The sequence below is a fragment of the Triticum dicoccoides genome, chromosome 1A (genome assembly GCF_002162155.2).
Source record: "Triticum dicoccoides isolate Atlit2015 ecotype Zavitan chromosome 1A, WEW_v2.0, whole genome shotgun sequence".
Lineage (NCBI taxonomy): Eukaryota > Viridiplantae > Streptophyta > Magnoliopsida > Poales > Poaceae > Triticum > Triticum dicoccoides.
The window spans coordinates 72178324-72190169 of NC_041380.1; the positions used below are offsets into that span (position 1 = coordinate 72178324).

Here is an 11846-nt window from a genome sequence, read left to right on the forward strand (position 1 = left end):
ATCAAGAAACCGTGTCCTAGAATCCACCGAGATCGCTGGGAAGGCGACATCCTCCGGAGACTCTTCTCGCTCCCCTCGTCGGCACGGATCGAGCGGTTGTCTTAGTTGGAAGATTTCCCCTTTCTTTCCCTTCTGGTCGCTGGCCGGAGAGACGGCGTGTCGGGGTCTGCGGAGATGGTGGCCGAGGCGGAGGTGATGCATCAGCAGCCCGCGCCGGTTCTGGAGGTGCAGTACCGCCGGTGCGTCGCCAAGGGGGCCGGGATGTCGGCGGTCGCCGTGCCGGAGGTGGAGGTGGAGGTGGAGGTCGCCGTCGAGCTGCCTCGCATGGTGAGTCCCGCCGCTAAGACTCCTCCCTCTCTTTACTCCTATGCTCGTCCTGAGACCGTATATCCCCAAAGAGATCGGGGAATTTTATCAACGGATCAGCTGTAGCTGCTGTAGGCTTTCTTGTCTGATTTTTAGAACAGATTTGTGGAAGCAGTCAGCTCAAAATTCCATGTATTGTTGTGAATGAATTATTATGGCCATACTATTCTTGAAGCTTGCTTATACTGGTTAGGGAAGTTTGATCTCTCTTCCTCTTAGTACAGGGAATGGTTATCTGCTTGTGGATGCAAACGTCTGACACCCTTTCATAGAAAAAGTAGCTCCCTTTTAGAGGGTTCTGGTTCTAGGGTGGTGTGGTGGTGGTTGTAGGCCACAGAGAAGGTGGGTGCTCTAATTATTGGAGCCATTTGTGTAGTGTGTAGAGTTGTTGAATCGTAGTAGCATATGTGCTTTTGCAAAGTGCTGTTTCTTCTCAATCAAGTCAGACAATATCAGGTTTGTGCTGCAAATATGTGTCATCTGACGACGAAACGATTTAGACCATTTTGGTACACAAGTAGTCCGGGCTTTTAATCATGTCAGTTTAGTAGACTATGGAGAAAAGCTTATCTTGATTGTATTTGTTTCGAATCCAAGAAACATGGTGGTAACGTTTCACGTTTGGTATAGGGATTGGCGAACACCGATGGTGCGACGAGCGTGTCCGCTGAGACACTACAGTTTGTACCCAATATTCGGTCTGGAAGCTTTGCTGATATCGGACCTAGGAGGTACATGGAAGATGAACACATCCGGATAGATGATCTTTCAGCTCATCTTGGCTCGCTGTTGGTGTGCCCTCTACCTAGCGCCTTCTATGGGGTAAGTCAGTAAGTGATTATTGTGTACTCCCTCCGCAAAGAAATATAAGAGCTGTAGTGATCCAAACGCTCTTATATTTCTTTACGGAGGGAGTATTTGATTGCTGCATTTCTCCACAGCAACTGTGCCTAAATGGATCATCTTGTTTCCTCTGCTTGTATGTAGGTCTTTGATGGCCATGGGGGTCCGGATGCTGCAGCCTACATGAAAAGGCATGCCATGAGGTTCCTGTTTGAGGATAGAGAGTTCCCACAAGCATTGCAAGTGGATGATATATACCTTCAGTCCGTCGAGGAATGTATTCGGAGCGCGTTCTTGCAAGCCGATCTTGCCCTGGCTGACAATTTAGATATCAGCCGCTCCTCCGGAACTACGGCACTCGCAGCATTAGTCTTTGGGAGGTAAGATGTGCTTCACTAGAAGCAGCCTCAGTATGTAGAACTGATCTCAATTTTCTTGCTTCAGCGTGCATGCTCAGTCGAGTGTCTGACCTGACTTGCAGGCAACTGTTGGTTGCGAACACCGGCGACTGCCGAGCGGTGCTCTGCCGGAGAGGCATAGCGATGGAGATGTCTCGAGACCACAGGGCGAACTACGCCGAGGAGTGCGAGAGGGTGGCCGCCTCCGGCGGGTACATCGAGGACGGGTACCTCAACGGTGTGCTCTCGGTGACGCGTGCCCTGGGCGACTGGGACATGAAGGTGCCCGACTGCTCCACGTCGCCCCTCATCGCGGAGCCCGAGTTCCAGCAGGCGACGCTGAGCGAGGACGACGAGTTCCTCATCATGGGGTGCGACGGGATCTGGGACGTGATGACGAGCCAGCACGCAGTGAGCGTGGTCCGGCGCGGCCTGCGGCAGCACGACGACCCCGAGCGGTGCGCGCGGGAGCTCGTCATGGAGGCCAAGCGGCTCGAGACGGCCGACAACCTCACCGTCATCGTGGTGTGCTTCGGGTCGGAGCTCGGGTCGCCGCCGCCGCCCCCCGCTGCTGCGGCGGCGAGGCCGCGGAGCTGCAAGGGCCTGTCGGCGGAGGCCCTGTGCAACCTGAGGAGCTGGCTGGAGACTGACCGCTAGCTCTAGCTTGAGATGCCTGCTCTGCTCCTGCTCCCTACCTAGTGCTGCTGGTCGGTTCGTTCCCACGCTGTAAATATGCTGACATCGGTCGAGGAATCGTAACTGCCACTTCCCTTTTAGTTCCTACTACCATTTTTTCAGGCGCTAGCCCGGCAGTTTTTGTAGGGCATTCTCCCATTGTTTCCTGTGCTTTTTCTCTTGCCGTTGCTGTTATTGCTCACGCCATTGCTGTTGTACATCCGTTGCCTCCACGGATGGACCTGCTCTGGTCAACTCGATTCAGAGAAGTGTGAGTGTTGTTTAACGGGGCGTCCGTTGCCACTTGCCACGTATGAGTAGAGATATAAAATTAGTCATTTTCACCAAAAAAGAGGAAGAGAAAAAAATAAAATAACTCTTCGTGAAAAATTAGGATCGATGCTTCATCATCAACTAGAGATCATAGAGTAGCAGGTGCCGTGGTGAGTGAATGAAGCAAGACAAGACTTAGCGGTAGAGGTAAATTTAGCAGAACATACCACTATCTCGATCCGCGCCGGCAAGTTAGCCATGGTGGTGGAATGGCTGGCACCAGCACCACCAGACACGCCCCCTCACTCACCCAACCCACAGCTCCCTTTTTTTCCCCTAACACAACCCCTAGTCGTCAAGAAGAATTCTACTACCTTTCCGAAGCCTGTCTTTCATAAATCTGATGAGACACCTAAAAATCAGCTGCAGCGATAGCAGGTGGGTTCAATGCACCTGCACCACCCACGCATACACAGCTGCAAAGTCCAGAAAACGAGAGCTAGAAGAAAGAGCCGCTGCATTTGACCACGGAAGGGAAGGTGATAGGCAATGCACAAATGTTGTATTGAGCCATACAGCGACGGCGGTCCGCCGTCGGCATCGACCAGTCACTGGCCTGCCCCAGCGCTCGGCCAGTCAGGTGACACACGGATGGGCCAGGCCGCCTACCCACAAGAGTCAAATGGTTACAGGTAACAACAGCTACAGCTACAGACGCACTACGACGAGCGAGAACGCAAGCCCGTGGTGATATGATACACTACGATGTGATGCTGCTGGCCATAGCTCTCGTGGCAGTTATCTTTTGCTCTCTCCCCTCCGGGCTAAAGGTGAAATCCACGAGAGCTGACAGCAACGCGAGAGGAACACACAACAAGCAATGGTAAAGCAGCAAGATTTGTGATGTTCTAGTAGATAGCAAGCCGATGGGGGCTGTCACTGTGGCGGTATTTGAGTCGCATGTCATGCCGCTGATGCTGATACGGGACGACTTCTATCTACTCTGCTGAGTGGACATACATATCCGAATCCTGCGCGCGGTGTAGAATTGTTACTGTCCACTATGGTGCACTTCTTGGACGGGTTAACTTGACATGGGCGTCACGGCGGATCTTCCGAAAGGGAGGATGAGGTCGACCATGGAGTCGTACTCCTCTCTGCTAACCTGAGCCGAGTTTAGGATCTGCAGTATGCACAAGGAAAAACAGTCAAGAAACACATAGGCATCCTTGTATTTGCATACCAGAGAGGTACGGAAAAGAAACGCCACCTTCTGCACGAGCTTTGAGTCTGAGATCACTGGAGCAAGAGCAGGAAGCTGGTGCACAGAGAGTGCGTCGAGCAGAACAAGAACCAACAGTTGCCATTGCCTTGATCTCAGAGCAGGCAGTGCGTCAACAAGTGACATTGTGTCAATCAAGTATCCCTGTAGTGGCAACCAGATACTCTCATTCGATTATCCAAAAGCATGGTGCAAGCAGAAACAAATGGCTCTGCAAGTGAGGAGCAAAATAGTTGCTCCCTCCGATCCATATTAATTGTCGCTGATTTAGTAGTTGTACTAAATCAGTGACAATTAACATGGATAGGAGGGAGTATCAGATACTAGCATCAAGCTAACCTATCTTTTCTTTTATGCTGAGTTGATGTTAGCCAGGAAAAGAATGCAGCAGAGGTTCCAAGTATAGGAGAAGACAGATACAAACAAACACTAGCCAATGAGGACATACACAGGTGCAACTAGTCTTATCTCTATCTAGTAAAGAAATATGCACATTCTACCCATTTTATATTGTATAAAGAAATATGGAATCCCAACTCTACCAGAGTAATTTCTCAAATGTACTCGGCTGTTGTTTGCTGATAGTAGTGATTGGTATTCTGTTCCAGCTAGTAATAAGCCTAAAAACATTGATATGCAAGTAAGTTTAGGACTCCAGGTAGCAAAGTATATATTTGGACCAACTGTAAATCAGGCAATAAACTCACTCAGAGTATATTAATTCATACCAGAGTAGTCTCCAACTTTGAAACTGGGATTTGCATCCTCATGTTTGATACAAGTACCGGCAGTGCATTAGAAATGCAAGAAGCTAAAGCTCTTTTAATTTCAGATGATTGGCTATCTTTCGAAACTCGCTTCTCAGGATACTCTCTCCCATTAGAAATCAACATCTCTTCCACAGAACTGTCATCAAGCATGTATACATAGGCTAAAGATGACCGGGATATCCATCCAAATATTGTGGTCCACATTGTTGCAAAAGCAGACAGCTGAAAAGATATGCATGTCATTGCTAAATTTCAAAATGAATTAAAAGAAACAAAACTACCACTTTCTCTCAAAAATGCTTACTGTTAAACTGAAACCTTCTGGCGGTGTGTCGTGCCAAGAATCATCAACTTCAAACATGTCAGTGTCCAGAAGCACAGTCTTTGTTGGCCACTTCACAACATCACCATCTGTTTCAGATACTACCTTTTCCATTGTATCTTTGCCATGGACATTCTCGAACTGTTTCTGGTGAAGCGTGTCAGGCAATATGATGATCCCTGCCTTTGAAACTGTATTCAGGAAGCTTCAGGTCATTTTATCAACTACATAAGAGTATTGCATATCAAAGGATCACAAGGTTACAGAAAATATGTTCACCTGCATCTTCCACTTCCAATGTGCCTGAAGAAATAGCTCCTGCAGCTTCAATAAGGGCTGATGCACAAGCCTCTGCAGATTCACGCCTTAGTGAACTGTCAATGTCCTCCATAGATAGATTTTTAGCATCTGAATCGATGTCATATGCTTTGCTTGCTTCTAAGATGCTCCCATTATCATCTGCCCATGTTACAGACTGACTTCTGTTCTTAGACCCTACAGCCTTCAGTGAAGATTTTAGTGCAGCACTAACCTTCTCGTCACTTGTCCCATTTTTTTCAAGGTCCACTGCTTTACCGAATTCTTTGTGTAGTTGTTCAGTGTAAGTATGCATTGAATCTCTTACTGTGTATTGAGATGATGAGGGCTGATTATCGATGAGGATGGAACTTGAGAAGTCATATTGACCCAAAGGCCCTTGATCCATCTTTGCCGAAGCAGGATCCCCCATAATGATTGTGCTAGTAAAGCCTACTTCATGGCGATTACTTCCAGCGGGTTTTCTTGCAGGCTTACTCTTGTATGCCCTTGGTGATGCTCTAGTTGATTTCTTTTTCTTCTTGTCATTTCTCTCTTCCAAAACTACATGCTCTAGTTGCTTCGCAATGGAATCAGTTATGCAAGGCAATAACATATCCGTATCTTCATCCTGTTGGAAAATCTTTGATAGGGCTTTATCTACTTCTTTTTCCTTCGTTTTTGTGCTCTCATGAAGGACCATGTCATCAATTTTTTTAGCTATATCTTCAGAGCCCACTTGTGCTTCAACTGAAGATGAAACTGCCATGCTATGTTTGCCAGGAACAGCAGCCCCAGAATTCAGGTTCTTACTCCCGGACAGCTCAGCTCTACTAGCTTTGCCCTGTTTAGCCTGTGGCATTGGCCCTGAAATACAGAACACAAGCTCACTGTTTCTTCAATTGTTCGAAACTTAAGACAAGCCGAACAAAGGGAATGAGATAAGCATCCTTTCACGTACAGTAATGTGCCTGCAAGTAAAACTACTGTCACTATTATAACATTTATTACACCAGTCTCTACAACATTATTGAATAGAACCAACCAACAGGATGTACCACTAACAAAAACTGATTTTATATCTTGTGTTCAACTTTTAAGAACCTGAAATTTCTAAAGAAGACGACTCCAAGTCACCTCTTCCTCTAAATTCCTAAAGGTGGTCGCAAGGCAGGTTTGCCCCATTGCCAGCGACCTGCCCCGCAAAAAACGCCCTTGACAGTTGTAATAACCAACAAGCTCCCACTTACTTTTATTGTAGATACAACAAAATTTGAAAATATAGCCAGGATTGCATGTATTCATCTGGTTGGAGGCTAATTCTACATTCTAATATCACATAGCCCGTATATTTCAATTGCAATGGCTTGCCATACATCCACATAGAATGACAGAACTCTGCACCCTGAGACGATAAAATATCTCGCTTATTCAGATCAATCCACATAAAACTCCCAGCACCCAAAGACAATAAAATGCCTCAGCTATTCTCAACAACCCTATTGTCCTCCCGTCAACCAATGGCAGCATAATCAAATGCAAGAATGAACATCTAGACTACAAAAATTCGCAAAGTAAATAACAGAGTTCAGCATGAAACAATCACCTTCTTGAATGGGGTGATGGCGGGGCACATAGCCCTCAATGGCGCCCGACGGCCCAATCCACTCCTGCAGCGTCACCTCGCCAGGCCCAGGCGCCTCCTTCTCCACAATCTCCACCTTCATCCCCTCGTCCTCCTTCTTCCCGCCGTCCGCCCGAAACCCTAGCCCCGGCCCGGCCCCGCTGCCCTCGAAGAGCGCGGCGAGGGCGTCCAGCCTGTTGGGCGGGATCCCGAAGGGGCGGTCGGGCGGGAGCGAGGCCGCGAAGGCCGCGGAGGCGACGAGGCAGCGCTCGGAGCAGAACTTGCGGGCCTCCTCGAGGTCGTAGACGCGGTGCTCGCGGAGGGAGATGTGGAACCGCGGCGCCGCCTTGGGGTTGGCGGGGTCGGGGAGGGGGCTGGTGCACGCGGGGTGGCCGCACGCCTCGGCGATGGAGCGCTCGGTGACGACGTCGTCGTAGTCGGCGCGGGAGAGCACCGCGGCGGCCGCGTGGAGGAGGGGCTCGTTGGAGGCCGCCGCGCCGTCGAGGAGGGCCAGCTGCACGCGGTACACGGCCCCGGCCACGTTCACCGTCGTCCTCGCCGCCGGCCTGGCGGCGGCGGCCGTCGCCATGGGGAGGGGGTTGTGGTGGGGACTAGAGAGAGTTTGGAGATTTGGGGAGGGAGACAAGCGTGGGTCGAAGCAGACGGCAGACGGCAGATTATTGCGCATGTGTTTTTGGTTGGGCTATTTTGGGGGCGATGGCGGGGTATGGCGGTTCTTGTAGTTGGGCCCACAGGATGGTGCTGTTGTGGGCTGGGGGCTGTGTGGACGGGTAAGATGAAAATTGGCCCATGCAATTTGGGTTTGCGGTCTAGTAAGTTTATGTTAGTGTATCGTGTTATTTTGTCTCAAAAGAAATAGTGTATCGTGTGTCTTTATGGCGCACGATACGAATCAGCCGGATGATTTGTCTATGAAATCATCCGCCTACCCAGCCGTCAGATCAACGTGTTGATGGCCATTCGATGCACCAACGCCACGGCAGCAGACCAGCTTCAACGCAGCGCTACTGGCAACCCCGGCAAAGCTCCACTGCAGCATAGTGCAACGTGTCTATAGCTCCAACACAGCACCAACGGAGTCCGGTGAAGTTCCATTGCAGCCCCAGGGAAGCTCCAACGCAGCACCGACAGAGTCCGGCGAAGCTCCAACGCAGCATCGTCAGAGTCCGACGAAGCTCCATTGCAGCGTCGTCTATGCTTCCGCCGGAGTTGAGGGAGATGGCCCGGCGCACCGTTCCGACCAGCCGCACGACTACCCTTAGAGTAGCAGTGGTGTTGTTGCAAAAAAGCTGCAGCATCAGGCATGCTCACCGGAGCCTCTTTCACTGGTAGCGCCAGTCGCGTTGCAACGCAGCACCGCCGGTGACGACGGCCGGAGTTGAGGGAGATGGTCCGTCACGGCAATGGTGCGGCTGCAAAACACATGGATTGCAACGTGGAGTGGCAGTGGCGAGCGGGAACCTTACAGCCGTGCTGGCCAGAGATGCCCTCCCGCCGACCTTGCTGCAACCGTGTCGTAGCGTTGCCAGTGTCGACCTTCGCCTGCTTGCATCAATAGCGGTTGCGACTCCTGCGAGCCATGGTAGTAGGGTGGCTGCTTTGCCCTATGTTTGCAACAGGGGCGGTGTTGGAACAGAGTAGCATTATAAGGCCATCGACGGCGTCCACTTTCGGTTCCCAGGTTTGTTGGTGGTGCTCACCATGGGATGGATGGCCTCTTCAGCTCTTCTCTGGTAGTGTCGCGTGAGGATGAAAAGGGGAAAAGAAGAAAAGGGATGCAGAAGACACACGACGAGTAGATAAGGCTGGGATGGAGTGGTGGTGGCCACGCAGGGGACACGTGGTGCGCATAGGATGCGGTTTACGGAGACAAGAAATCATCTGGATTAACCCAAATGTTTTCCTTTTTTTATTAGTTTGATTCTCTGTGGAGCTGAAATCTTTCTTTGATATTATGATGACGATCTGTTCAATGGCCTGCACTCCTAGAGAATCGTTCCATGCACATTCACAGCTTAAAAGTTTTTCATCTTTTTGGAAGGGCAACTCCAGGGGCTTTCAAAGGCCTTTATATTTTTTAGAAACCTTTATTAGTTGTAAAGTTCGTGCGGGCAAACAAGCAACATCATCGTTGCTTCAATCCATTGGCAGTTTTGAAGTCTTGGTAATATTTCGTGTTGCATAGAATGATAGTTTGGTATTACGGAGAAGATGACTCCAAAAGGTTTCATTGTAATTCTTAATTATAGTAGCTATTTCGTAGTTTCCTAAATTCTGTATTCAAAGCATTGTACTTGTAATGGTTGCTAGTATGAATATCTTTTTATCAAAAACAAGGACTACACGCCAGGGACCTATTTGATGTTTATTGCGATATCTCCTATTTGACGACTTGTTGCATTAAACTTGAGGGAAAATGCACACTGCGTCACAACTGGGTCGGTTCATCGGCGCAGTGACACTAGGGCTGTAGCAAGTGGAATTAGCATATGGGTGATTTTCTTTCGGTTTTGCTAACGCACATCTAGATGTGCCCTAAGTATTGCACATTTAAGTCCTATGCCATTGAGTCCATGTGAAGATTCGTGCAAGCATTTTTATTAGTCTTTTTTTTCTTTTTTCTTTTTAGTTTGATTGAGTCACTTAGATGTGCAATAACTAAAGCATATCTAGATGTGCCCTAGACAAACCCATTTTCTTTCTATTACTTTGATAATCTAGCGGATATTTTCCCTACTTTAGTGATTTTCAATCAGATTTTTGTATTCCAAAAAAACATGAGTGTTTGCTTACTTTAAAAAATGTACATTTTTTAAATTTAAGAGTTTTGTTTAGAAATTGTGAAAATTATTGAAAAAGATGAACGAATTCAATATTAATGAATTTTTTTAAATCTACAAGCTATTGTCAAAATTTTGGAGGGGAACACACAAGGTGCATGCGAGTGGGGAAGTGCATAGATGAACCCGGGTACATATGAACTCACTTTAAAAAACACATTTCTAAATGCCAAAAAAATCTAAAAAAGTTTGCGCGGATACATCTTCATGTTCTATGTGCATGCATAAAGTTTTACGAAAAAATAACTTTTTTTTGAGCCCTGTGCAAAAAAGACAAAAAATTGTGTCGTGAAACGCTATTTAGAAGCACTGAAATTTGTCTTTTTACGAAGGCAAACCAGAAAAACATTTTTTCACAAAACTTTATGCTGTGTGCACACAAATTTGCGAACATGTATGGATACAATTTTCTGTTATTTTTTTAACATTTCAAAACATGCTTAAAATGCAGTTTTTTTAAAAGTGGGTGCAGATGCCCATGCGTTCAGATAGTGCCCACTCCATGCGAGTGGGTCAACACAATTCATGCCTCGGATAGTTAACGGTTTGATTTTTCTTTCCTTCTTTGAATTTTCTGGACGGTCTTCTCCAAGAAAACGGATGCAACAATATAAACAAATATTCCCAAAAGTTAAATAAGTAATTTAATTTTAAAAGAAGTTCACAAAATAAAAATTTGTTCAAATGTAGGAATACAGAACGTTCACAAAAATTTAATTTAATTTTAAAATAATTTCACAAATAATCAGAAAATTTGTTATATTTTTTTGATCCAGAACGTTCACAAAAGTTTTAAAACTATATTATGAATAAAAGTTGTCGAACTTTAAAATTGTGTGTGCACTTTTAGAAATATTCATAAAATGTTTTAAAGAACTAATTTTACAAATTTATAAATGTGAAAAAAATCTCCACAAATTTTAAAACGTTCATGGATCAAACAATGTTCAATTTTTTGAAACATTTTATTTTTTTTTTGAAAATGTTTGCAACTTAAAGGAATGAAAACAAAAAAAAAAACGAATACTGACAATTGGGGTAGAGAGCATCAAATGGGATTTCTCTACGCACCATGTAAAATTCATCGCTTTGTGTGCAGGGTGGCCATAGACTGGACCTATCCTTGTGCCCAAAATTCTTCCGTTGCTTTTCCTCTTTCTCATTTTTTCTTCGGATCATTTTTCTTGAATGTTCTTTTGGTTATTCGGTTTCCATTATGTTTTCCTTCGATTTTTTCCCACTATTTGGTTCCTTTTTCCTGATTTTCTTTCTTTCATCTTTTTCCTAATTTATGAACATTTTTTAATATATGTGAACATTTCTAAAAATACAACAACATTAATTTATGAACATTTTTTAAATTCATGAATACATTTTAAGATCAGGAACATTTTTAAAAATACGACAAAAATTTTTGAAATTCGAGAACGTTTCTACATTCATGAAATTCTTAAAAAATCATGGACATTTTTTGAAATTCGAGAACACTCTTGTTCATCCGCGAACTTTTTTAAGAAAATCATGAACATTCAAGAAAAAAAATTCTTGGTTCATGTGAAAGAAATGACTGAAACACAACCAACAGGGAAATTTGAAAAAGAAAGATAGAAAAATGCGTTGGAATAAACTAATGAGAGCAGCACTCGGTACCGGCAATTGGGCCTACCCATTACTGCAGCCTTTTTGTGCTTCTCTGTCATTTTGACGCAGAGAGCGTCTAATCGAAGCTCACACACATCATAGGATCCAATATTACTGATGAAGAATACTACCCGTGTTAAAAATAATTGAAGTTATGGGTTTGTTTTAAATCAAGCTTGTTTAAGTTTGACCAACACCAATTTAGGCTCACAAAAGTCTATGAAATATACTAGCATATCATATATAAAGTTGGTCAAACTTAAATAAGTTATTTTAAGACAAAAAAGGTAAAAATGGACAAGGATAAATGATAAAGGATAAAAGAAAAGAAGGCCGACTTAGTGGATCCCCATTTGACACGAGGTCCCTTACAAAATGAGTGGCACGAGACCTTGCAGAATATTCTATCGTTGGCAGAGTGCACCAACAAACAAATTGCTTGTCCACTTAAATTGGTGGCGACTACAATATGTAATACACTACGCTTCCTAATT

The 11846-nt window shown here is 45.7% G+C and overlaps 2 protein-coding genes across 3 annotated transcripts; one reads left to right on the forward strand and one right to left on the reverse strand.

Moving 5' to 3' along the window:
- Positions 1–6: 6 nt before the first annotated feature.
- LOC119363913 (probable protein phosphatase 2C 47) lies at positions 7–2568 on the forward strand. The gene is made up of 4 exons (XM_037629284.1): positions 7–327; positions 997–1188; positions 1354–1589; positions 1691–2568. The coding sequence occupies exons 1-4, from the start codon at positions 175–177 to the stop codon at positions 2262–2264; spliced, it is 1155 nt and encodes a 384-aa protein (XP_037485181.1). The 5' UTR covers positions 7–174; the 3' UTR covers positions 2265–2568.
- A 527-nt stretch (positions 2569–3095) lies between these two features.
- LOC119363901 (putative RNA polymerase II subunit B1 CTD phosphatase RPAP2 homolog) lies at positions 3096–7524 on the reverse strand. 2 transcript variants are annotated; one of them, XM_037629272.1, is made up of 6 exons: positions 6833–7521; positions 5209–6093; positions 4912–5120; positions 4566–4829; positions 3826–3981; positions 3096–3738 (listed from the first exon to the last, which is right to left on the reverse strand). In XM_037629272.1, the coding sequence occupies exons 1-6, from the start codon at positions 7437–7439 to the stop codon at positions 3640–3642; spliced, it is 2220 nt and encodes a 739-aa protein (XP_037485169.1). In that variant the 5' UTR covers positions 7440–7521; the 3' UTR covers positions 3096–3639. The 2 variants fall into 2 exon arrangements, 1 of the variants encoding a protein (XP_037485169.1); XR_005174514.1 differs by lacking the exon at positions 3096–3738 and adding an exon at positions 4380–4457 and having other exon boundaries at positions 3867–3981; positions 6833–7524.
- Between the last annotated feature and the right edge of the window lie 4322 nt (positions 7525–11846).